Source organism: Chinchilla lanigera, unplaced genomic scaffold, assembly GCF_000276665.1.
Source record: "Chinchilla lanigera isolate Chin_1 unplaced genomic scaffold, ChiLan1.0 scaffold00082, whole genome shotgun sequence".
Taxonomy (NCBI): domain Eukaryota; kingdom Metazoa; phylum Chordata; class Mammalia; order Rodentia; family Chinchillidae; genus Chinchilla; species Chinchilla lanigera.
In genome coordinates this window covers 673398-697953 of record NW_004955483.1, presented here as the reverse complement: position 1 = coordinate 697953, position 24556 = coordinate 673398, and the positions used below count along the sequence as shown (strand labels likewise).

Here is a 24556-nt window from a genome sequence, read left to right as displayed (position 1 = left end):
GGAAAGTTTATGCTAATACTCTAATTGGAGAAATTTTTATCCCTCTATCTTACACTCTGAATAGCTGCTTTAAAGATAACAACTTGCAATGTATTAACTATTGTTATTTTCCTATTATTTCTTTTGAAATATTGTTTTACTTTTTTTCCATAAAATAAAAAAATTAAAGCACATGAACAAACTATATTGGGGAGCAGAGTCATAAGTCCAGGGAGTTGAAGCTGAGATATATCTTGAGCATAAAGAGGAAAGACCATGAGCATCTCCTCAGTGCATCCTGGGCTGCAGATCTATTGGGTGTATTGCTTCCATCTCCTCAGAACAGCTCTAGAAACAGTGTTGACAGCCACAGGTGCAAAGTAGTGGAAAGCAGGTGGCACATGAAAATGGTATTAAGGGTGCTGTCCTGTCTGAGGTTCTCACTGGCTACCATGGGCTTTTCCTGAGAAAGTGGTTTTGTATTAAAAGGGTTGTTAGAGTCAGACTGAAATATGTTCCTATGCAGAAAATCCATGAAGAGTAGGCATAGAGAAAACTCATTTGTACAGTATTCTAAAGAAAGGGTTGATACATTTCAAGACGATTTTGCTAAGACTCCTATTAATTTTATTGGTTTCTTGCTGTAGGCAAAAATACCAGACATCCAGAACTTAAGAACAAAAGATTTATTTTAGCTCAGGTTTTCATAGATTGAAGTCAGTTACTATTTGAGTCAAAAGGCGAAACATCAGAGTGGAAGGAAATGAGCAAGGAAAGGTAACTAGACTATGAGAACCAGGAAGCAGAGAGCAAAAATAGTGTTAGAGAGGAAGTGGTAGGGAGAAGATCTGATCCTGAATGTCACACCTCCATGACTCGACCTGACATACTATAAAGTGCTTTACTGATATCCTACCCACCTCTTATGTCTAACAAGATATTAATTAAGAGTATTACATGATTCCAGGTAGTATTTTTCTTCTAGGATTAGTAATGTGTTGAAAGATAGAATTTGAACTTGAGTGGACAGAACTGCAAGAAAAGGCAGCTTATATAGTCTGAAATCTTTCAGCTTTCCTGCCTGACAAATGAAATGCATTTATTCAGTTATGTTATTCCCTTCTGACATATAGCTATTTACTTTGATTAAAATAAGTAAATTGCGAGATACAGTGTAAGAAAGTCTCTTCAGTGAAGCCAACTACCTTACTGCAAATGTTTACTTCTCACAGGCTCATGGCCTCTCTCTATCCCTTGGGTTCCGGCCTTGCCTGAACTCATGATGTTCTCTTACAGTGATTTTTGCATGGTATTTTAACTCTAGAATTATCTTAGCACACTTGTGACCTCATTTTGAGAGTCAACACACAGGAAGAGTCCATTGAGTCTACTAAGAACACAGGAGGATCCAGGCATGGTGGTACACGCCAGTTAATCCCAGACCTGAGGAAGCTGATGTAGGAAGATCCCAGAATGTTTAAGGCCAGTTTGGGGTACATAATGAGATATAAAGCAGACTAAATTACACAGCGAGACCCTGTCATAAAAAAGGCAGACGCAGTTCTGCAAATTTAGGAATAAACACTGCGTAAAGGAAGGCTAGGACAGTCGGCATCGTGGGAGAGAAACTAATCTTGAAGCCTCTGAGTTACAATCTAGCATTTGAGCTCCATTTGCACGGGTAGGGACTCACTTCTCTTGTCAGTCTCAGTTTAGAGGGCGGGCCGAGGAGCAGCAGCAAATCAGCGTTGAGGGACGGGCGGTACGGGCTGTCCAATCAGGTGGGCCAAGGGAGGAGGGTTCTGTTTCCCAGCGCCAAAGTCCGGATCCTGAGCGTATTGCCGAGTCCGCCCAGCCTCTTAGACTTCTTTACTTTAGGATTTCTACTGGCTTCGGGCTGTAGAAGGACCCCCGGAGACCCTCAAGCCTCGCAATGGTAAGGTTGTGGGATGGGTGCCCGGAGATGGGTCGGGAGGGGATGGGGCTGAGATCCGGATGGAAGAGGTAGAAACAGCAATGGCGGTCTGGAACCGCTCTGCCAGCTTCAGTGTGAGTCCCCCAGTCTTTAGGGCTGCGTTCACTGAGTCCATCCTGCCCTGGTTGAGGCAGGTGCATTTTGGGTGCGCAACACCCTGTTTTCCAAAGGCCATGTTTGCGGCCCGCAGTGCAGTTTCACTCAACCTCAGCTGGTAGCTGCGTCACCAAGTGTACAAGGAGAGTGGGAGTTGTGGGGAGACCTGTACCAGAAGGGATGAGCTGGAGGAGCTGTGGTGCGCTGCTTCGCTGATTCATTCCCTGATGTTTGTATTGTACAGAACATTGAACTTGGGATTTTTTCTTTGAAATAGATTCCCCCCACTTTTGAATAATTTCCTTTTTTTTTAGTTTGAGATCGCGTCTCACTACGCTGCTCAGGCTGCGTTAAACATTTTTGCTTGTTTCTTTGTTTTTATTTCTTGATTTTTCAGACAGAATCTTGCTATGAATTTGAATCTGGCCTTGAACTCACCATGTAGCCCAGCCTGGTCTCAAAGTCGGGTGTTCCTTTTGCCTAGGTCTCTTTGAGGGCTGGGAATTAGAGACATGCACCAACTCGCTTGTCTTGGGGTGAGCTTTTGATCTTGTTTCCTTCTCCTGCAGTGTTGAGATGACCGACCTGTGCCGTTATGCTGGGCTAAGATGGGGGTGCTTTGTCACCATTGGGTTTTTGTTTATTTGTTTGGTTTTTTTTTTGTCTTTTTGAGACAGGGTGTCGCAATGCAGTTCAGGCTGGCCTTGAGCTCACTCTGTAGCCCAGGCTGGTCTCGAACTCGCAACGATCCTCCTGCCTCAACCTCCCAAGTGCTGGGATTACAGGCGTGCGCCACCACGCCCGGCGCTGTCACCATTGGTTTTTGTTTTGTTTTGTTTTGTTTTGTTTTGTTTTGTTTTATTCACCAGTGTTAACCAGCATTACAGTGTTTGATTAAATGAAATTTCAGTGAGGCATGGTGGTGCCCACCTTGCTTCTTAGCCACTTCGGTCACTGAGGCAAGAGGATGGCTATACCAAGGCCAGCCTGGACAGTAGAGCAAGACCCAGTACAACATAAAATAAAAATCTTGGGGTTGTGTCTCCAATCTAAAGTAACTTGTGTAACATGTGTAAGGCCCTAAATTCAATCTTCAGTACGGAAGTATTAAAAAAATAATGATGAACATTCAGTTAAAAATTTACCTCCCTTGTTGCATTTCATGCTGTTTGCACATTACTAATACTGATACAATACTCACTAAAGATACTGCGTAGCAGCTGTGAGTCACTGATGGTCAGCATCAGAAAACCATCTGGAAACAGCCAGTGATTTCCAGTGCACCATGTTCAATAAAGTCCACAGGATATTTAGAATTTTAATATGAAACTGGGTATGTGTTACGTAAATTTTCTTAAATACAAGTCAATATAGGTGTGTTGAGTTGTTTTAAAGAAGTCAAGGCTTAATAATAATGTTTGCTAGATTAGGTGTACTCAGAGCATTTTCAGTAGCTTTTATTTTCAACTGACTGGTTTGGTCAAGATATTTTCCTTTGGTAACTCAAGCAGCTTTCAGGCAACTCTCTAAAGCAGCATTCATTCAACTCTTTGTGAAATGTTTCTCTGTAGAATATGAAACTGATCAGATAGTTTCTTGTGTTGAGGGTGGTATTAATTAGAGTTTCAGGAGAAACTGAACTGCCATACATGACTAGTGTTTTTATAAAAGAGCACAAAATTTGAGTTTGATTTCTCTCCTTTGGTTTGGTTTGGTTAGATTTTGCTATTTCTTTTGTATTATAGAGAGGGGCATACTCTGGTCATACTGGCTGGCTTGCTTCATCAGGACAAGGGGACAGGACAGAAATTGTCTATGAACACATCCAGGGCTGAGCAGTTTGATACAAAACACTAATCACATACAGTGCTGAAAAGAAAACACTTCTATCCCTAGATTGAATTGATGCTGATTCTGGGAATCATCCTAGCTGCCTCACCCCTGGTGAAAGTATTTGGCTTTGTCTTCTGCCTTTTCTTATTTTCCCTTCCTTGCACTTAAGACACATATCTGTCTAGCAGTGTCTCCTCCATGAGTTGGGGCTCTTTTTTCTTTCCAGTAATTTACTACTCTCTGGGAAAGAAGTGATCCAGAGCCTTTGTTACGTGTTCTGTGTGTGTTTGGAAGCTGCTGTCCCTGAAATACGACCCCCACCAAGTTCTCCTAGATTCCCCACACTGGGCAGCTCTCATGTTTTCAGCCTGGAAGCCCATGGGAATGGCCTAATGAAAAGGAAGCAGATAGCTGAGATAATGCTCAGAACTTCAATTCAAGCTACCTCTTAGCTTGGTATCCTTACTCCCCAGCCCACCTCTGTGTGTGTCATCATAGCACAGTTTAGCCTTTTGTGGGTTCTCTAGTGGCATCAGAGAGGAAAGTAGGGGGAGCAAAAGATGAAAGAGTGTGCAAATATAGACTGGAATTTATTTGGGTAGAGTTACTCAGTTTGGGTCTGTGGTGCAAAGATGAAGATGACAGCTCTCGGGGACATTTTTATCCTCTTATGGTCTGATATGATTCAGCAGTTTATGTGGCTATCACATCAGCTCAGTCAGAGGTTTTCAGCCACTAGTGATTCCATACTTTAGAACACATGTCGATGGATTATGATAAGGCAGGTTTTTCTAGTTCTGTCAATGATATAAATACACAGCAACCCTTCTCTTTCTTGTTGCCTTAGAAACAGATTCGAGAAAATGCCTTAGATTCTCCTGAGCATGTTTGCTAGCGCACAGTGTGTGTCCATGTAAAATCTAACGCAGACTATCCACACTGCCACCATCAGTGGGCAATAATTCCTAATTCTCATGATCACCAATGCCAGACTTTTTCTAACTTGATGAATTTTGTGGATTTGAATTGATGCGCATTTCCGTTTTCTCCTGTTTCCTATATTTCCTTTTTTATATTTCCTTTTTCTGTTTCCTGTGAATTGCCTCCTCTTATCATGTGTTCATATTTCTGATGAGGATACTTTTTTTTTTTTAATAAACTCTTTTCCCTGCCAGTTATTTGGTTGTGACTTTTGAGAATGAAAATGCTTTCTATGATTTTTAAACTGCAGGTTAATATCATCATGGATTTACCTTGCTGAACAGAAGTCCTGTTTTTGCATCTTTTCAAAGTCACCTGAACATTTGTGGCTTTACATATTTATATTGACATTTTCTCTACTCCTACACCAGAAAGTCATTTTCTTATTCTTTCTCCTGCAGTTTACAGCTTTGTATTTCATAGTTTGTTCTTGTATCTTCATAGAGTGAACCATTAATGTTCACAGTGCTGAACCCAGAATTACTTCCCTTCTAAGATGCACAATTTACCACTGTAAGTGGTCCATCACCCCTTCCTCTTGAATTGTGTTGCCAGCCATATCAATTCTCAGTTTAGAATAATTTCAAAATATTTCATGATATTTTTGATAAATTTTATGTCTCCATATGTTGTTTCATGTTCAGAATTAAATGACTGTAGCTATCTTGTGTCCCAAGAAATGAAAAGGGAAAACCCTTTCCTTTTTAATCTAAGATTTAAAAAATACAGTGCCATCTTCTGTTTTTCAGAAGGGATTCTAGAAGATTTTTGTCACATTTGTAGTTGATTCCCAATACAGTTGTATTAAGCATATAATATGAAGAATTTACAGTATGTAACATCATCAATCTAATTCTTCATATTATCTGCTACATATTGAGATCTTCCTCTGCAATTTTTTCTTTTGGATATTTGAGATAGGGTATCACTGTGTAACGTAGGTAATGTTAAACTTGTGTACTCCAGACAGACAAAGTACTTGTGGTGATCTTCCCATTTCAGACTCCGAAGGGCTGGGATTACAGGCCTGTGCCCTATGCCTGGGTATAGAACTTTTACTGTAGGCAGTATTTTCCTCTATGAATAAGTTGCAGATTTTTAAAAAAGATTTTCTTGATAACCTTATATAAAGATCTATATGTAAATGCATGGAAGTGTATCACTATTTCTAGGTGTTAATATAATCCCTCCTTTACAGTTATATGTGCGAAGGATTTTCTTCTCTAAAAAACTGGCACAAATTGAGAAAAGGAGCAGTTATCTCTTTTCAAGGCTGACATTAGAGGTTTTTACAAAAAGTGATAAAATCAGTCTTATTAAATTTATTTTTTGTTTATTTATTTTTTGAGACAGGGTCTCACTTTGTGGTGCAGGTGCATGTTGAACTCACTATATGGACACAGCTGGCCTTGAACTTGGAACAGTCCTCATCCTCAGCCTACTCAGTGCTGGGATTTCAGGCGTGCACCACCATGCCTAGCTAGTTCAATGTATTTTTCAAACTGTAGTTTGTTCGTGAAATGTCACATTCACATGTCGTAGGTAAATTCCTGACTTTTGTTTTTGCTAATAATGAATTTTTTTTTTCTATTTTAACTTGTAGTAAATTAAAAATTGGTTATTAAACCAATTTTAGAGAAAAGACCTTTTACTTCAGTCTTGCTAATTCTGGAGTCAGTGTGCTAAAATCTTAAAACTGTGACAAACAGTTTCAAAGTTTATAGCAAAAGTAAAACAAGCCAATAAGAGCAAAGCGAATCCTCTCTGTGTATTAGACTTGAACTAAAAATCATAGTGACCAAGTTAATTGAAGAAAGTCAGTATTTCTGTGAGGCAAGCTTAGTTTTTTTCAGAAAGGTATGTCAAGCAAATACTTAAGAGTCACCTCTTGTAAACTGATAAGAACCGCCATTTGAGGAAAAGCACACAATTTACTAATGCTAAGACCAAGAATTATGGTTTAATAACAACTTTAGGATTTTTTGGTTCATGTACAGAACTGTGAATAATGTGACAGTGTGCAAAAATTAATGTATGCTTTAACAACTAAGAACATACATTTTGAGCAAGATTGTCTTATCCCAAACGAATGTGGCTTTTGTCACTTATATGAATATAAGCAGTACACAAAGCAGTAAGGTAGCAAAACAGTTTAGTTACTTTTACAGAATGTTAACAGCCATTCTCACTGGTTGCATTATGTTTGAACAATGACATTTTCAAAAATCAGGAAAATTACATAATAGTAGTTTGCACAACTAGAAATGTAAAAGATAATTGAAAGCAGCTATCCAAATACATATGAATTTCATAAGACTTTTTTTTGTTGCTGTTATTTTGAAATAGAGTCACACTATGTAGTTCAATAGAGCCTTGAACTTACTATGTAGTCCAGGCTGGGCTCAAACTTGTGGAGATCTCCTCTCCAGTCCTTGGAAGACTGGCATATATAACCACACCCAATTTTTAAAATTGTTTTTAAAGAATTTAAGTCTAACAAGACTGGAAAACACTAGAAATTATTGGGAAAATTTAAAACCTCTTTTTAAAAGTTCTTCTGTACATTTCATTAAAAAAAGATCCATACTCAAATCCTTGTTTTTTAAAAGATATCACCATTGTCCCTGTTTTAATTTTTTAAAATGTTTTTAGAACACATTCTCTAAATCAGATGTTTTGCTCAAGACTTACACTGTCAAGATGTATGATCAGTTCATAAGAAAAACATAACTTTCATGTTATTGTGAAATTATGTCATCACACACGTTATCAGTTGTTCTGAAACCAGTTATTAACACCTACTTGTATCCCAAACTGTGTCATATATAGACATCAACACTGTACTTCTACAAAAGAACACATCACATACTTGAGGTGGGAAAACTTCATAAACTTTTATTTTTAAACTGTTTGTATCCAGTTTTCTGGGAAAAAGTCATTTTTATACAGCTGTTTGTAAGTTCTTAATTTAATCAAAGAATAAGGCCAGAGATGTAGCTCAGCAGCACAGAGCCTGCCCAGCAAGCGCAAGGTCTTGAGTTCGATTCCTGGTACCAAAAAAAAAAAAAAAAAAAATTTAATCAAAGAATAGAGAGTAAAATAAGAGCAGTTTATGCAATAGAGAAAAAGCAAGCCTTTTAGCACTTCTTAAAACTATTTATACTAGGGCATATAAACAAACCCATAAATGACCAGATAAGCCACAGCTATTAACTATTTAGAGAAAGTTTTTTTAAACCATTTTTAGGGTACTAAATGAGTTGTGCCTAATAAATTATTAACTTTAGGATATCTTAAAATGAGAACCAGATATAATCTTCAATCACTTTGAAATCCATTCTTTAAAGCTTGCTTTTAAATTGAGCTGTAATTTGACAAAAGTCTCTGATTTGTGAAGTCTACTGTTTCACTAGAAGTTACTCAAATGACACCTTTTTATCTTCTATCAGTGTTACACACACTCACATGTATAGATAAACATTCTGTGAAATATAGTTAGTATATTTAAATGCACCATTTAAGAATTTTAAGAAGCAAAGAATACATGAATTTATACTTAACAAACATCTTTAATGTTTTATTATAAATAACTCATATCTTACTTAGATAGCTATCTAATTAAATTTTTCACATTTCCACTAGATTGCCCATAAAATTTAAAACATCTGTCAAAAAGTAACTGTTGACCTAAAACAATGTTTTCTGGAGAATAAAAAAAATTTAAATTATAGTCAATGCATGAATATTGAATCAACATGTAATTGAAAGCTATTTAAAAATCTGTGAAGAGTTTTGTGGAACTCTTGAACATGAAAATTTACATTAACTCCAGTGAATTATTTTTAACTAAATTTTTAAGTCACTGTAAGAAGTAGAGAGGTAGATGGTTCATTTTTATTTAGCTTGGCATGAAAATTTGCACCCCTATCCATAGGCACAGTAAAGGCAGTTATTTTAGGCTTAATCTCTTTTGTGTGTGTGTGTGTCTGAGACAGTCTCATGCTGGCCTTGAGCTCACTTTGTAGCCCAGGCTGGTCTCCTGCCTCAGCCTCCGGGTGCTGGGATTACTGGCGTGGGCCACCTAGCCCCTCGGCTTTAGGCTTAATCTCAAAGAATGACTCCCACCCAGAAATCTCAGAAGAAGTTAGAGCTAGATACTTTTTTGGTATTTTTGGTTGTTTTTTTCTCCGGTACCGGAAACCGAACTCACGGCCTTGCGCTTGCCAGGCAGGCGCTTTGCCGCTGAGCTAAATCCCCAGCCCCAGAGCTAGATACTTGATAAGCAAATGACATTCCACAAACAAAGGAATGCGTAGAGAACGGTGGGTTTCTCTAAAAACTATGATGGCAGTTGAGAAGATTATACCTCCCTGACTTCAATGAGGAGAGGAGGGAGGGGAGCTTGCAAGCTAGTGATATAAAAGCCACTGATTGTTTAAGTAATTGTCTTTGTTTTTGTGGGTTTTTTTTGGTACCAGGAATTGAACTCAGGACCTTGCACTTGCCAGGCAGGCGCTTGTGCTGCTGAACTATATCCCCAGCGAGCCACTGATTGTTTAGATCAGGAGTGCCTGGCTTTGGTCAGAAAGCCATTTTGCAGAATCACCATCAAAGTTTCACTTTTGCTATACTAAGTGAACTTTTAAAAGTAAAAGTTCTTTTACTTTTGAGGTCTGGATGGTGGGCTTTTCCCTCATTAATCAAAGCAAACTCTCCTGGATAATAAAGATGCTCATAAGTGAATTTACTTGTAGGACTGTAAAGGAACGTTATTAATCATGGGTATTAAAAACTATGGAGCTTGGGCTGGGGATGTAGCTCAGCGGCACAAGTGCCTGCCTGGCAAGCGCAAAGTCCTGAGTTCGATTCCCGGTACCAAAGAAAAAAACCCCAAAACCGAAAAACAAAATCTGCAGAGCTCAAAAGATCTAGAAATTTCCAAGAACTGCCAGGAGAAAAGCCAACCTATATTGTTTTCTCCTGGCTTCATCATTTTAGAGTTGTGGAAGTTATTACTTACGTAAACAGGTGCGCAACTGTTTTAGAAAATTAGGAAAAAGTACAGCATGGTTATTTGTTTACTCAGACAGAAGTTAATGCATGAAACAAAACTGTCTATTCCTTCCCATAGACTTAGGTAGAAAGCTCTCAAGTGGACTTACATTAGATAATGTTGGAAAAACCAAAGCTTTTATTTGCTTCCACTTCTCCATTATAATAAGTCACAGGGGGTATGTGTTATTCAACTCAATGCCTGTTGAATAGAGTAACCAAGTAGACGCTGCCAGTCTTGGTAAATCACTCTTGTTTAAGAAAGCAGTCCTGTGAAATTTTTGGAAAAAAACAATCTTGTTACTGATGCAGATATGACATAGCACCCATTGTAGGGATGGGAAATAGGCAGACCTGGCTGGGGATTTCCCTGCTACTCATTACATGGATGATTTCCACGTTTTTCCTCAGGTATTTAAAAGCCTTTTTTTTGTATACAAAATAACTCTTAACCAGTGTTTGCAAACTACTTCCTCTTAGGACCCCTCCTACTAATACTAGGAGCAGCCTTTAAACTGACTACTGCAAAATAACATTTTTTGAGAATTTGAACAATTTAAACTTTTTTTAGACAGTGTCTCACTATGTCCTCCAAACTGGCTTTCAACTCACACCAATCTTTCTACCACTGCCTCCAAATGCTAGTATAGATATAGGGATGATACAGGAACCTCCAAATAATGTAAGGGAAATCTTATACCTCCCAATTTTTAGATGTCCAGTATGCTGAGTTTGTGTTCCCCAAAATCGAAGAAAGAATTCAATCAGTGGAGGTGAAGAGGAGGAAACATTTATCTAGGGAAAGATACATTTCGTCTAAGGGAGACAGCAGTGGACCCAGAAAGTGGATTGCCAGGGACCCCAAGTCCTATGGAAAGCTTTATACAGCAAAAAATCATGAGGTGGATGTAAAATCATGAGGTTGATATGTGGTGGGACAAAACTATGGTCAAGTGATAAGAATACAAATATAGTTACCTGGGTAATATTTATCCAGTGGGAAAGCAAGTCACATAGCAAGTGAACATGGAGTGAACAAAGAATTTTCCTGGAAGGAATGGATCAGGGAGGGTCTGCTCCCCCATCCAAGGTGAGTGATGTCTATTTAGAATATCAGTCATTGCTGTTCTTTCATCCCAGAAGTATGTGGGTATAGTTATTTCATTTATCCTGAGGGCTATTGGGCAACAAAAATAACTCTCACCACAATTGCAATGTGTTTTTATTTTTTCTACTGTGTTCTTTGAGAACCAGCCTGTCTAACTGCCTATAATATTGCTAAGTAACTTAGCTTTCTATAATACTAGGATTACAAGTATAACAATTTAAACCTTTAAATAAAAAGAATGCTTATCGAGTGCTGTATTAAGTATGTCACATTATCTCAGTGTGTGACTCTGATTCTCAAGAGTCTTTAAGATTCTAACAAATTCAAACAATTTAATTACATCCCCTTTGTGTTCTTTAATCTTTTTTTAAGCTTTATAAAACTGAAATTTTTCTTTAAATGCAAACACCTAAAATAGAATTCTGATTGGTCTGCACGCAATGTGTATGGCTAAGAATTGAGGACATCTTTGCTGTATCTTTTAACACATTTTTCAGGCTTGTAAATAAAAAGTTATCTGCATGAATGCTTTTTTCATGACTTAGTGCTCTTATTTTTTAATTAATCTGGTACCACCTGAATGATACGCAAACAAAAGTTCACACATAAGCTTACTATACATACATTCACAAGTTACACTTTTCATGCTTTTTCTTCGTACATTCTTAAGAAATACTTAATCTCACATTTGCCTGTCAGAAGGTAGCATTTCCTTTTTGGAGCAAGGTGAGAAAGAAACATCTCAAAGGAGGTTGCTTGCCTAATTAAAAGGGGGTTTGAATTTCTGAAAGCTGATTTTCCTGTCTTATGATAGGTCTTAGTCAATTTGAAAGTTTAAAAACAAAATTTGAAAGTTTATGCCCTAAGTTTCAAGATGTTTTTCATTGTGATAAAATTTAGATATAGCTAGATAAAATTGCATACATTTTGCAAGACATGTAGAATGAAAAAGAATAGCTCAAGAAGAGGGTACTCTTCACTAAGAAAAACACAGGATCAGGCCATCTTGAGATAGCAATTTCTGTCTATTTTCTTGTTAAGGAATGCAGGTGGTAGGAGACAATAATCAATTTTCAGCAAAGAAGTTTCAAAAAATATTCTGAAACACTATACTCAATCCTGGCTCATTCATCTGTTGGTGGGCATCTGGGCTGTTTCCAGGACTTAACTTACAGATTGTACTGGTATAAACATGGGTGTGCAAATATCACTGTGGTATGATGCTTTGAACTCTTTCAGGAAGATACAGAGAAGAGTCAAATGGAATGTCTAGTTTTAGATTTTTGAGGAATCTCCATACTGATTTCCATTTTCATTCTACCAGTTTATATTCCCACCGGCAATGGAGAAGTGTTGCTTTTTCTCTCCATCCTCACCAGCATTTGTTATTGGTTGATTTCTTGATAATAGTCGTTCTTGCTGGAGTGAGATGAAATCTCAGTGTTGTTTTCATTTTCATTTCTCAACTGACCAGTGATGTTGAGCGTTTTAAAATATACTTCTTCATCTGAGAAATGTCTAATCATTTCATGTGCCCATGTTTGGAATAGGTCTTTAAATTTGGGAAGTTCTAATTTTTTTTTTTTTTACTTCTTTATATATTCTAGATATTAGTCCTTTGAGGCATAGCTGATAAAAAATTTTTCCCCGTTCTATGGGTTGTCTGTTTACTTTGTTGGTGGTTTCTTTTACTGTGTAATTTGTAATTTGAGCTTTGTAATTTGATGTGATCACAGTTGTCAGTTCTTTGTAATATTTCTTGGGTGACAGTTTTTGTTCATAAAGTGTTCACGTACACCTAAGTCTTTTAGAGTTTTACCTGTTCTATCTTCCAGGAAATTAAATGTTTCTCCTTTAATATTTAGATCTGTGATCCATTTCAGTTTTTTTTTTTTTATTTTAAAGAGAAAGATGAAATAAAAGCAATGATACAGTTTCAAAACAAGATAATAAGATATTAATGACCATTAATGTGTTGCATATTGTTGTCTTCAGAGTAGTTGCTCAGATTAGAAGATGTAGGCATGCAAAATTAATCAACCAATATAAGCACAAACATCTTTTCAATGGACTGAAAGAAATTAGTAGTATAATTATGTTAGCTATCTTGTGTTTATATCTATTATTTTTTTCCCTTGTTTTCTCCTTTTCCCCACCCCAGTTGTTATTTCCTTTTGAGCAGTTTCTTTCCCTTTCTCAGTATCTATTGGAGATTTTGTATCTTACTTACTTGTCTCACTAGGGAGACAAGACAGTGTTTACACATGTGAGTTTGATTTATTTCACTTATGAATATGGTCTCTAGTTGCATCCATTTACCTATAAAAGCCTCGAGTTTATCCCTCTTTGTAGTTGAGTAGTATTCCATTATATAAAAATACCAATGTTTTTTATCCATTCCTCAGTTGATGGGCATTTGGGTTGTTACCAAGATTTAGCTATTACAAATTATGCTGCTATAAAAAAGGGTGCACATATATCACTGGAATATGATGCTTTTAATTCTTCCAGGAAAATACCTAGACAGGGACTAGCTGGGTCAAGTGGGACCTCTACTCTTTAATTTTTTGAGGAATCCTAGTTTTTGTGGAATCTACTCCTAGTTTTTTGTGGTTTCCACAGTGTTTGTACCAGTCTACACTCCACTAATAGTGGAAAAGGGGTCCTTTTTCCCCACAGCCCCACCAGCATTTGTTATTGGTTGATTTCTTGATGCTGGCCATTCTTTCTGGGGTGAGATGGAAACTCAATGTTGTTTTAATTTGCATTTCTCAGATGACCAATGGTATTGAACATTTTTTCATATACTTATTTGCCATGTGTATTTCTTCATCCAGTAAGTGTGTATTCATCTCAGGTGCTCATTTTTGGATTGGGTCTTTGAATTGGGGGGAGCTGATTTTTTCAATTCTTTATATGTTCTCAATAGAAGTTCTTTGTCTGAGGGACTGTTGGCTAAATTTTTTTCTTACTCTGTGGGTTTTCTTTTCACTTTGTTGGTGATTTCTTTTGATGTGCACAAAATTTTTAATAACATGAGATCCCAGTTGATTCTTTGATGTATTTCCCAGTGTAGTTTGGTTTTTATTCATGAACACTGCCTACCCATATGTCTTCTAGATTTCTATCTACTTTCTCTTCCAGTAGATTTAGTGTTTTTGTTTTAATATTTAGGTCTTTGATCCATTTTTACTTTCGTTTAGTGCATGGTGATAGACATGGGTCTAGTTTCAGTCTTTGACATATAGAAAGCTAGTTTTCTCCAGCACCATTTGTTAAAGAGACTACCATCGAACATGTTTGGCCTCTTTGTCAAAGATAAGGTGGCTGAGTGTGTTTGTAGTTGCGTCTGTATTATCTAATCTTTTCCATTGGTCCTCAGGCTTTTTTTTTTTTTTTTGCCAGTACCATGCTGATTTTATCACAGTAGCTTTGTAGCATAATTTCAAGTCAGGGATTGTGATACCTCCTGCCTTGCTTTTGTTGCCAAGGATTGCCTTTGCTATTCTAAGTCCCTTCTGTTTCCAGATTTATTTTAGGAATGTTTTCTCTAGATCTATGAGTTATGTTAATGGTATTTTGAGCTAGATTGCATTAAATCTGTACAACAGTTTTGGGAAGATAGCCATTTTCACAGTGTTGGTTCTTCCTTTCCATGAGCAAGGGATATCTTTCTATTTTCTGAAATCCTCTTCTTCTTCTTTCTTCAGAGTGCTATAATTTTCAGTGTATAGATCTTTTACTTCCTTTGTTAGATTGACTCCAAAGTGTTTCATTTTTTGGATGCTATTGTGAAGGGTGTGGTTTCCCTAATTTCTCTCTCAGTGAGTTTGTTGTTTGTATACAGGAATGCTATTGATTTTTGAGTGTTGACTTTGTATCCAGCTATACGACTGAATTTGGTTATTAAATCTAGAAGTCTTCTGGTGGAATTTTTGGGGTCTTCTATATAGAGCATCATGTTATCTGTAAATAATGATAATTTCACTTCTTCATTTCCTATCCTTATTCCTTTTATTTCTCTGTCTTATCTAATTGCTCTAGCTAATAGCTAATTGCTCTAGCTAATATTTCCAGAACTGTATTGAATAGGAGAGGTGACAGTGGACATCCTTGTCTTGTTCCTGATTTTAGAGTGGAAGCTTTCAGTTTTGTCCATTTAGTACACTGGCTGTTGGTTTGTCATAGATGACTTTTATCAGAGTGAGGTAAAGATCATCTATTCCTGTTTTCCCATAGGGTTTTTATGATGAATGAATGTTAGACTTTATCAAAAGCTTTTTCTGCATCTATTGAGATGATCACGTGATTTTTGTCTTTGGCTGTATTGATATGGCAGTTACATTAATTGATTTACATATATTGACAATCTCTGCATTCTTGGGGTGAGTCCCACTTGGTCATGATGTATGAATTTCTTGATGATTTGCTGCATTTTGTTTGTTAGTATTTTACTGAGAACTTTTGCATCCGCATTCATTAGAGAGATTGGCCTGTAGTTCTCTTTCTTGTGTCTTTCTCTGGTTTCTTGTGTCTTTCTCTGCTTTTGGGTATCAGGGTAATACTTTCCTCCAGGAATGAGTTAGGGAGAATTGCTTCCCCTTCAATTTCATTAAGGAGTTTGAAAGGTATTGGCATTAAATCTTATCTAAATTTCTTGTAGAATTCAACCATGTATCGATCAGGACCTGGGCTTTTCTTTGTTGGTAAGTTTTTTTATTACATTTTTTATTTCATTAATTGGTATTGGGTTATTTAGAATTTTTATAACTTTTTGATTCAGCTTTGGTAATTCATATGTTCCTAGGAATCTGTCCATTTCTTCTGTGTTTTCCAACCTCTACAAGTAAATATTTTCATAGTAGGTATTGATGATCTTCTGAATTTCCACAGGGTCTGTAGTGATTCCTTCCTTTTCATTACTTCATGGATTTGATTTTCTTCTTTCCTATTTTTGATAAGGTTGGATAGTGGTTTATCAAATTTGTTTATTCTTCCAAAGAACCAACTCTTCAGTCCATTAATTCTTTGTATTGTTTTCTTGGTCTCAGTTGCATTAATTTCTGCTCTGATCTTTACAATTTCTTCCTTTGTATGGGCTTTGGGCTTGACTTGCTCTTCTTTTTCTAGAAGCTTGAGGTGTAGCCTTAGTTTGTTTATTTGTGCTTGTTCTGTTTTCCTGATGCAGTAATTCACTGCTATAAATTTCCTTTTTCGGATAGCTTTCATTGCATCCCCCAGGTTCCATTAAGTTGTATTTGCATTTTTGTTTGATTGTAGGTATTGTTTAATTTCTTCTCTAATTTCATCTGTGACCCATTGACTGTTCAGGAGGAAATTACTAAATTTTCATATTTTTATGGAGTTTTTGCAGTTTCTTTTGTCATTCATTTCCAATTTTATTACACTGTGGTCAGATAATGTGCAGGAGAAAATTTCAATTCCTTTGCATTTACTTAAGCATGTTCTGTGGGCTAATATAAGGTCTATTTTAGCAAATGTCCCATGTGCAGCTGAGAAGAAAATGTATACAGATGCTGTTGGGTAGAAAACTGCAGATATCTACTGACTCCGTTTGTTCACAGGTTTGGTTCAGTTCTGCTATTTATTTCCAAACTTTTTGTCTAGCTGATCTATCTTTTGTAACAATGGGGCATTAAAATCCCCTGTTAGAATTGTCTTATTACTTATTTGATTTTTCATGTCTGTTAATATTTGTTGTATGTATCTGAGTGCACCAGTACTGGGTTCGTATATATTTTATGATTTTTTCCACTTCTTGTAGTTTTCTCTTAAACAGTAGGTAGTGACATTCTTTTTCCCCTGATTTCCAATATCATTGCACATTTCTTTCTCATGGATGTATGTTATTTCTCCATTGATTTTGAAAGATAGTTTTGGGGGGTACATCAATTGGGATGAAGGTTGTTTTCTTTTAGGGCTTAAAATACCTCACTCCAAGCTCTCCTTGATTTGAGGGTTTGTGTTGAGAAATCTGCTGTGCTTTGGATGGGCTTTCCTTTATAAGCAATTTGTTTCTTTCTCTAATCAGTTTTACTGTTTTGTTCTTGTGCTGAATTTCTGCAATATTGAATATCATATGCCATCGTGTAGATTTATTTTTTTCATGGCTCTTGGAAGTTACGTATGCTTCATTTATTTATATGTCAAATTCTTTATCCTTGTTTGGGAAATTTTCTGTCATTATTTCTGTGAACAGGTATTATATGCCTTTTGTGTTCTCCAGCTTTCTGACTGGCTCAGGTCTATCTTATGTTGTTCTTTTTTGCTTCATCTTGTGGCTGCTGGACTGATTTTTCATGGTCTCTTGCGTTTTTAGGATGCCTTTTTCTTTTCCTGGTTGCTGGCCCAATCCTGTATTCTACATTAGATAGTCTCTCCTTGCCTTCATTCAATCTGTTGCATATATTTTCAGTGGCGTTTTTAATCTCCTGGATTTGTGTTTGGATTTATCTCATGGATTCCATTACTTTCCTATCTTGGGCATGCATGGTTTCCATCATTTTCCTGAGCTCATCTATTTTTTTTTCTGTGTCTAGTTCAATGTCCTTATTTTGATTGTCATTTCTTTTTGTAACTTAGAGATTATTTTTCTTTAGCTTCTTCCATTGGTGTTCTTATTTATGCTGCTATCATTTCAAAAAATTTCAGTGGCTGGCTTCTAATTTTCTCTGTCTCATTGTGCTCTGGATTTGTCCTGGGTGGGCTGGGGTCCTTGGGTTGCATTTTGCTTCTGCATCTTTCTTTATTATCTATTTTTTCTTTGTTAATGCTTGTACATTTCTTATGATAGATAGCATTATCCCTAGTATTGAGGCTTCCCTGGAACACGTCTGTTCCTTAGGGATGTCTTCTCTATGTCAGTAGTTCTGGATCTTTGTGTCTATCCTGAGAACCTCCCTTCCCAATGTATTAAGCATGGTAAGTTGCTATTTGTCTCAGTACCCACTCTGTTCTTACTGGACTACAGTGGTGGTTATTACAACATACAATCACAGTGTTTTCATATGAAGGAGTAAAACTGATTATAAGAGGTATGACATACTGACTAAAGTAGTACAGTTATCAATGTTAATGGTGTCTTAACATAGCCGGCCTACTGACATACTGTTGTAACTATTAACCTGATACATTTAACCATAGGACCATACTCTACTGTTATATAACAGTATCCAACATGTAGCAGGAACTTGTATGCAATGACTTCCCTTTTAGTGAAGTGATTTTAACATCTTGTCTTGATGGATGAAGAAGGCTAGGAAACAAGATAGAGAGATGAATGAGGTAAAATAGAGTAGGAGCAAGTCTGAAGTGCACAGGATGATCACCCAGGTTTGGGGAAACTGGAAGACACAGGAAGAAAAAATGGAAAGTAAAGAAAAGGAGTGTTGAAGTGAACCAGAAAGAGAAGAGACAGTGTTTACTCACACAAGAGTATCATGAAAGCAAGCAATACAGCTGAGGATAGAGATCCAGAAGATGACTAGAAGATAACAAATAGAAAGGTAAGAGATCTAAGTTGTGAAATGAAAAGACAAAAGAGAGAAAAAACAAAACAAAAATTACCACCAAGAAACAAAATTAGATAAAACAAAACACAACAAAAAACCCAGCTGGACAGGAAAAAGAAAGCCAATCAAACAAGCAGAGAAAAATAAATGTAGTAAAATTCCTCTAGTGTTTTCATTTTGTGTTAGGTGCAAGTTGGATCTTAGAAATGTTTTGTATTCCAACCAAGTTTGCCATGGCATCTCTGCTGGATGTGGGTCTGATCTTGGCCTCTGAATGTGGTGGCCAAGACTGTTCTGTTGTTGGAGTTCTCCCCAAGCCCTTTGAGTAAAAAAATGGCAGCCCCACCTGCCCACTTCTAGTTCACAGGTCTGTCTTCCAAAGCACAGCACTTGTTCACCTAACCAGTTCTGGGTCATATTCTCACTGCTGCTTCAAACTTTTACACGTCACTATTTCCACCTGTCCATCATCTGTGCCCCTCCTGGGACCTTGTCAGAGCACTAAGGGTCCAGCCATATGTCCACTAGGGGTCCAGCTAGGCAAGCATATGTGCCCCCATAGGGGCTGTGATGGTCTGCTGAGGTTCCTACCTGGGCTGGGGCTGCTTGTGTTACCCCACCTGAGCAGTAATGTCCTCACTTCAGATTTTTATGAGGTAGGCTGTTTCCTGGTGTTGTGAGTCTCAAACTTTCTCTTCAGTATATATATGTCTGATTATTTAGGAGGCAGTGAACTTTGAGGATGTGGCTGTGAACTTCACCACCGAGGAGTGGGCCTTGCTGGATCCTTCCCAAAAGCAGCTTTATAGAGAGGTGATGTGGGAAAACTTTAGGAACATGGTTGATATAGGTAAGAAAGTATCATTTTCTCTGTGGTATCTGAGAGTATGTGTTGTTGCACATCAGTGCAGTTTCCTTAATTACAATATGGAGAGAATTTAATGCATTTTCCAAGCATGATTACATTATACTGTGAATCTAACTGGATTCTATTACTTTTTATGTAATATAGTTGTTCATCATTATATTTGTTTCTACACTTTAGGAAAAAATTGGTATGGCCAGCAAATTGAACATGAATACAAAAATTACAGGAGAAATATAAGGTAATTATCATTCTCAAAATATGAATGTTCCCAAAGAGTCAGGTTGTGAGCAGAAATATTAAAACCAAGCATAATGTACATGAGAGTCCATGTTTAAATTTCTTTAATCTTATGAAATATTGAGTATCTCTACTCTGAAAATTGAATACTTGAAATATTCCAATATCTGAAACTTAGGGAGTACTTTCATTATGCTGCAAGGGACAGTATCTAATGTATAAGAATGAAATTATTTTTCATGCTCAAGATTATAAAAATGTTGTATGAAATTGCATCGAAATTTTTCCATAAGTTTATACAAAACAAATTTTGTGTTTGGACTAAGACCCCAGTTCAGGATGTGCAATTATATATATATATATATATATATATATATATATATATGAGTATATTGAAAAGACCACTTTTATGTGAAATAAATTATATAAGGAATGCTATCTATATTTTAAAGTTGTAAACACATTGAATATTTGCCTAGTTGTAATCAAGTGGGAGTACTCAAAATGCAAATGAATACTATGATTTTGATAACAGCTCTTTTTTAGAAAATCCTCCACACTGGTGTACTCGTGATCCAAAATATTAGGATGCACCATCCCATATTCTTGGTGGGCAAGACAGAGAGTATATAACATCTATGGAAATGAATATAGCAATTTTTGAAAAGTGTGATAAGAGAAATTCCATTTTGCCTGGAATCATGGTGCATACCTACTTTGCCAGCACTCAAGATATTGACACAGAAGGATTGCCTTGAATTAGAGGTGAACCTTTGCTATATAGTGAATCAATGCTAGCTTGGGCTGTATAATGAGATGTTGTCTAACTCAGTTTTAGCCAGCTATACTTCTCCTGAGTATCTTCTTCTACCCAAGGCCAAAGAAATCATATTATGATGATACATGCATGCCCATGTTTTTAGCAGTATAATGTACAATACTTCAGCTCAATAAACATCCTACATGCTCATTCACAGATGAATACATTAAGGATATTGAGTAGACTCAACATGATATTTCATGTTCTCAATCTTAATACTATATGAATCTGTGACAGGAAAAACATACATTTATGCTCAGTCTGGATAACAATGCTTGATGAGACTGTTAAAATAAAATAAAAATAAATAAATAAGGCTGGGATGTTTGTCAGTGCTAAAATTCTAGGTCGGTTTCCATGATGGAAAGAAATTGATGTGTCTACATAATGGAGTAGTAATACTCAGCCATAGACAAGAATGAAATGATGTCACTTAACAAAAGGTCGGTGGATCCTGTGCCCATAATCTTATGCTAAGTGTGAGATAGGGAATGGTAAGAGATTCAGTGGAAGGCAGAGGGATTGAGTCCTGGAGGGAATGGTATTAAAAATAACCCACATATGGTATACATATGTATGAATTACTCAAAAAGAAAATGTTATGTATTACAGTCATGTGAATTATAATCTCACAGTTGTACACTGTACTTTTGGTAAATGTTGTTTTCAAGCTATTTTCCAGAGTATACAGTAAATTCATGATCTAATATTCTTAGAATGCATCAAACCTGATCTCACTGTAAATCATTAATGAAAAGACTTTTGAATGTGATTGGTTGTATTGTCTTATTTTTTTATAGAAGTGAAGAAGTAGAGGAATGCTGTCAATATAAATTATGGTCTGAGCATGAACAAATGAGATTTTGGGCTCCAGATATTAATATGAACATGGAACCAGTTGACACAAAACCAGGTGAAAGATCTGCTTGCAGAAAGCCCTTAACTGGTAAATTATTTCCAGAAGTTCTCACCATTGCTAACACTAGACTCAAATCACATGAGTGTCAGGGATTTGAAGATGAGAAAACCTGCACTGACATCCACTTCTTTCATAAGCATGCAAACCAATGCCCTGGAGAGAAACACTATGAGTATAAGCAAACTTTAACATTGTACTCTGTTCTTCTTGAAGGAAATAACACAGAAGAGAAGTCCTTTGTCTTTGAGCAAGATGTGAAAGCCTTCAATACATCCACCTATGTTCAAATTGGGGAAAGATACCCCAGTGAAGTGAATACCTATGTATGTATACAATATGAAAATGGTTTTAATTTTCAGCATGATATTCAGATACAGGAAAGAGCTAACACTGTAGAAAATCACTCTGGAAGTAAAAACTATGGGGCATTATACAGTAATAACTTTTCATTTTGGGAATGCAAAAAACTTCACACTGTGAAGAAACCCTGTATGTGTAAGCAATATGTGAGAGCTCTCAGTAGCCAAGGTCATTGTCAAATACTAGAGAGAACTGACACTACAGAAAAATCCTATATTTGTAACCAGTGTGGGAAAGCTCTCAGATCACAAAGTAATTGTGAAACACAGGAAGGAGTTCACAGTAGATTAAAACAATGTGTGTGTGAGCAAGGTGTGAATACTTTCAGCACACACAGGCATTGTCAAATGCATGAAATAACTCATTCTGGGGAGAAACTCTATATATGTAACCACTGTGGGAAAACTTTCAGCAGATACAGTCATTGTCAAATTCATGAAAGAACTCACACTGGGGAGAAACCCTATGTGTGTAACCACTGTGGGAAAACTTTCAGCAGCCACAGTCACTGTCAAATCCATGAAAGAATTCACACTGGGGAGAAGCCCTATGCATGTATTCAATGTGGAAAAACTTTCCACACACAAGGTAATTGTAAAAGTCATGAAAGAACTCACACTGGGGAGAAACCTTATGGATGTAAACAATGTGGGAAAACTTTCAGCACACAGAGTACTTGTAAAAGGCATGAAAGAACTCACACTGGGGAAAAGCCCTATATATGTAACTGCTGTGGGAAAAGTTTCACCAGACACAGTAGTTGTATAAGACACGAAAGAACTCACAATGGAGATAAACCCTATGTATGTAACCACTGTGGGAAAACTTTCACCAGATACAGTCACTATCAAATTCATGAAAGAACTCACACTGGGGAGAAACCCCATGCATGTATTCATTGTGGGAAAACTTTCCACACACAAGGTAATTGTAAAAGTCATGAAAGAACTCACACTGGGGAGAAACCCTATGGATGTAACCACTGTGGGAAAACTTTCAGCAGGCACAGTCACTGTCAAATTCATGAAAGAATTCACACTGGGGAGAAGCCCTATGCATGTATTCAATGTGGGAAAACTTTCTACACACAAGGTGATTGTAAAAGTCATGAAAGAACTCACACTGGGGAGAAACCTTATGGATGTAAACAATGTGGGAAAACTTTCAGCACACAGGGTACTCGTAAAAGACATGAAAGAACTCATACTGGGGAAAAGCCCCATACATGTAACTACTGTGGGAAAGCTTTCACCAGACACAGTAGTTGTATAAAACATGAAAGAGTTCACACTGGAGATAAACCCTACCTGTGTAACCACTGTGGGAGAAGTTTCAGCAGTCGCAATCATTGTCAAATTCATGAAAGAGCTCACACTGGGGAGAAACCCTATGAATGTAAGCAATGTGGGAAAGCTTTCAGTAGATACCGCCATTGTCAAGCCCATGAACGTACTCACAGGGGGAAACGTTATGTATATAAATAGTTTGAAAATGCATAAACTATATACATGTATTGTTAAATTTGTGAAAGAACTCTAAACTGGAAAAAAGACTTTAGTTATCTATTAATCATCACAGACTTAAAAATGTAAGGGGATTTATGTGTGATAATATAATTTAACTTGCACAAACATTAAAAGACAGTGGAGAGAAGTTTTCTTTGTAAACAGTTTAAAGAATCTTTCAATACATGGAGATAACACTACATAAATAAAAGAATATAATGAGAACCTGAATATATATGAGTAATGTTGGAATGGTTTTGTTTCTCAATGCATTCAAATATATGAACGAATACTCATGTGAGCAAAGCCTTTTGTATGTAATGTGTCACACCCTTCAATTTTTCCACTCATTTGAAATAGATGAAGAAACTCATACTAAACAGAATCCCTATGTGGATAATTTTAGAAAGCATTTTGTGATTCCTATAACCTCAGAAAACATGCACATACACAAAGGGAGAGTGTACATATAGGACTGGAATTGTCTTTGAAGAAATAGAAAGGTAAGTGATATCCTGAAAGTCATTCCTGAAAACAACCATTCCAATATCAGAAAAGGACCCAACCCTAAAAGAGAGCTACAGAATAAACCAGCAAGGTAGTAGCAGGGGGAGGTGGGGCACAAATCAGCATTGCCTAGGTGGGACCCACAGTTGTGGAGAGAAATCCTTATAATGTCTGATGAGTTATCAAGAGTTTGGACTAACCAAAAATGTCTACACACCCTGTAATATGTCATGACCCCATAGATAACTGGTATAAGTGGGAGGACATAAGGTGAGAAATATTCAGAATGCCTTTCTGTATTCCTCCAGGTTAGCAACTTAGCACTTCTACTAGGGTGTGAAACACTCTCCACCCCCTGTAGATCTGTAGTTGGTACATGCAGAGGCCATACCTTAGGCCAGTAGTGTTGGGCAGTAACTGGAACATCCACACCTGTGTCTAAAAGCCCTTTAAATGTTTTTCCTTCAATAATCAATTCCATCTCAGGATGCTCTTGGTTAATCTGTTGAATCCAGTACATATTAGAGGACCCAAACCTTTGGTCCCCTTTCCTTGTTTATAGATTTTCCAATTTTTGTCTATGTAAGAATGATCAGTTGAGAAATAAGAGTCCAGTGTGACTTGAACAGTGTTTTCAATAGTTTGAACCATAACTTTGATTTCCCCTGTAAAGTCAGTTTTGATGACACCAGGCAATTCCTGGAGACTTTTTAAAATGAGACCTCTGTGGCTGAGCAGGAAACCCACTGTTCCTTGAGGCAGAGGTCCATAGACTCCAGTAGGA

At 36.9% G+C, this 24556-nt stretch overlaps 1 protein-coding gene and 1 long non-coding RNA gene across 7 annotated transcripts in view; one reads left to right on the top strand and one right to left on the bottom strand.

Annotated features, from left to right (window-relative positions):
* Nucleotides 1-1769: 1769 nt before the first annotated feature.
* On the top strand, nucleotides 1770-23500 carry LOC102013723 (zinc finger protein 883-like). 6 transcript variants are annotated; one of them, XM_005403289.2, is made up of 5 exons: nucleotides 1770-1915; nucleotides 19280-19406; nucleotides 19602-19662; nucleotides 21282-21394; nucleotides 21614-23500. In XM_005403289.2, exons 1-5 carry the CDS (start codon nucleotides 1913-1915, stop codon nucleotides 23242-23244), a joined length of 1935 nt encoding a protein of 644 aa, XP_005403346.1. In that variant the 5' UTR covers nucleotides 1770-1912; the 3' UTR covers nucleotides 23245-23500. The 6 variants fall into 6 exon arrangements, with proteins under 6 accessions (XP_005403346.1, XP_013359222.1, XP_013359221.1 ...); XM_013503768.1 differs by having other exon boundaries at nucleotides 21282-21427; XM_013503767.1 differs by adding an exon at nucleotides 15688-15730 and having other exon boundaries at nucleotides 21282-23500.
* The window catches only part of LOC102014669, a 57879-nt gene continuing 41056 nt past the window's right edge, over nucleotides 7734-24556 (bottom strand). Inside the window, exons 2-3 of the long non-coding RNA XR_001231012.1 lie at nucleotides 10027-10186; nucleotides 7734-7911 (exon numbers count right to left, since the gene is read on the bottom strand). This is a non-coding gene — a long non-coding RNA (uncharacterized LOC102014669). The remainder of the gene's footprint in view (nucleotides 7912-10026; nucleotides 10187-24556) is intronic.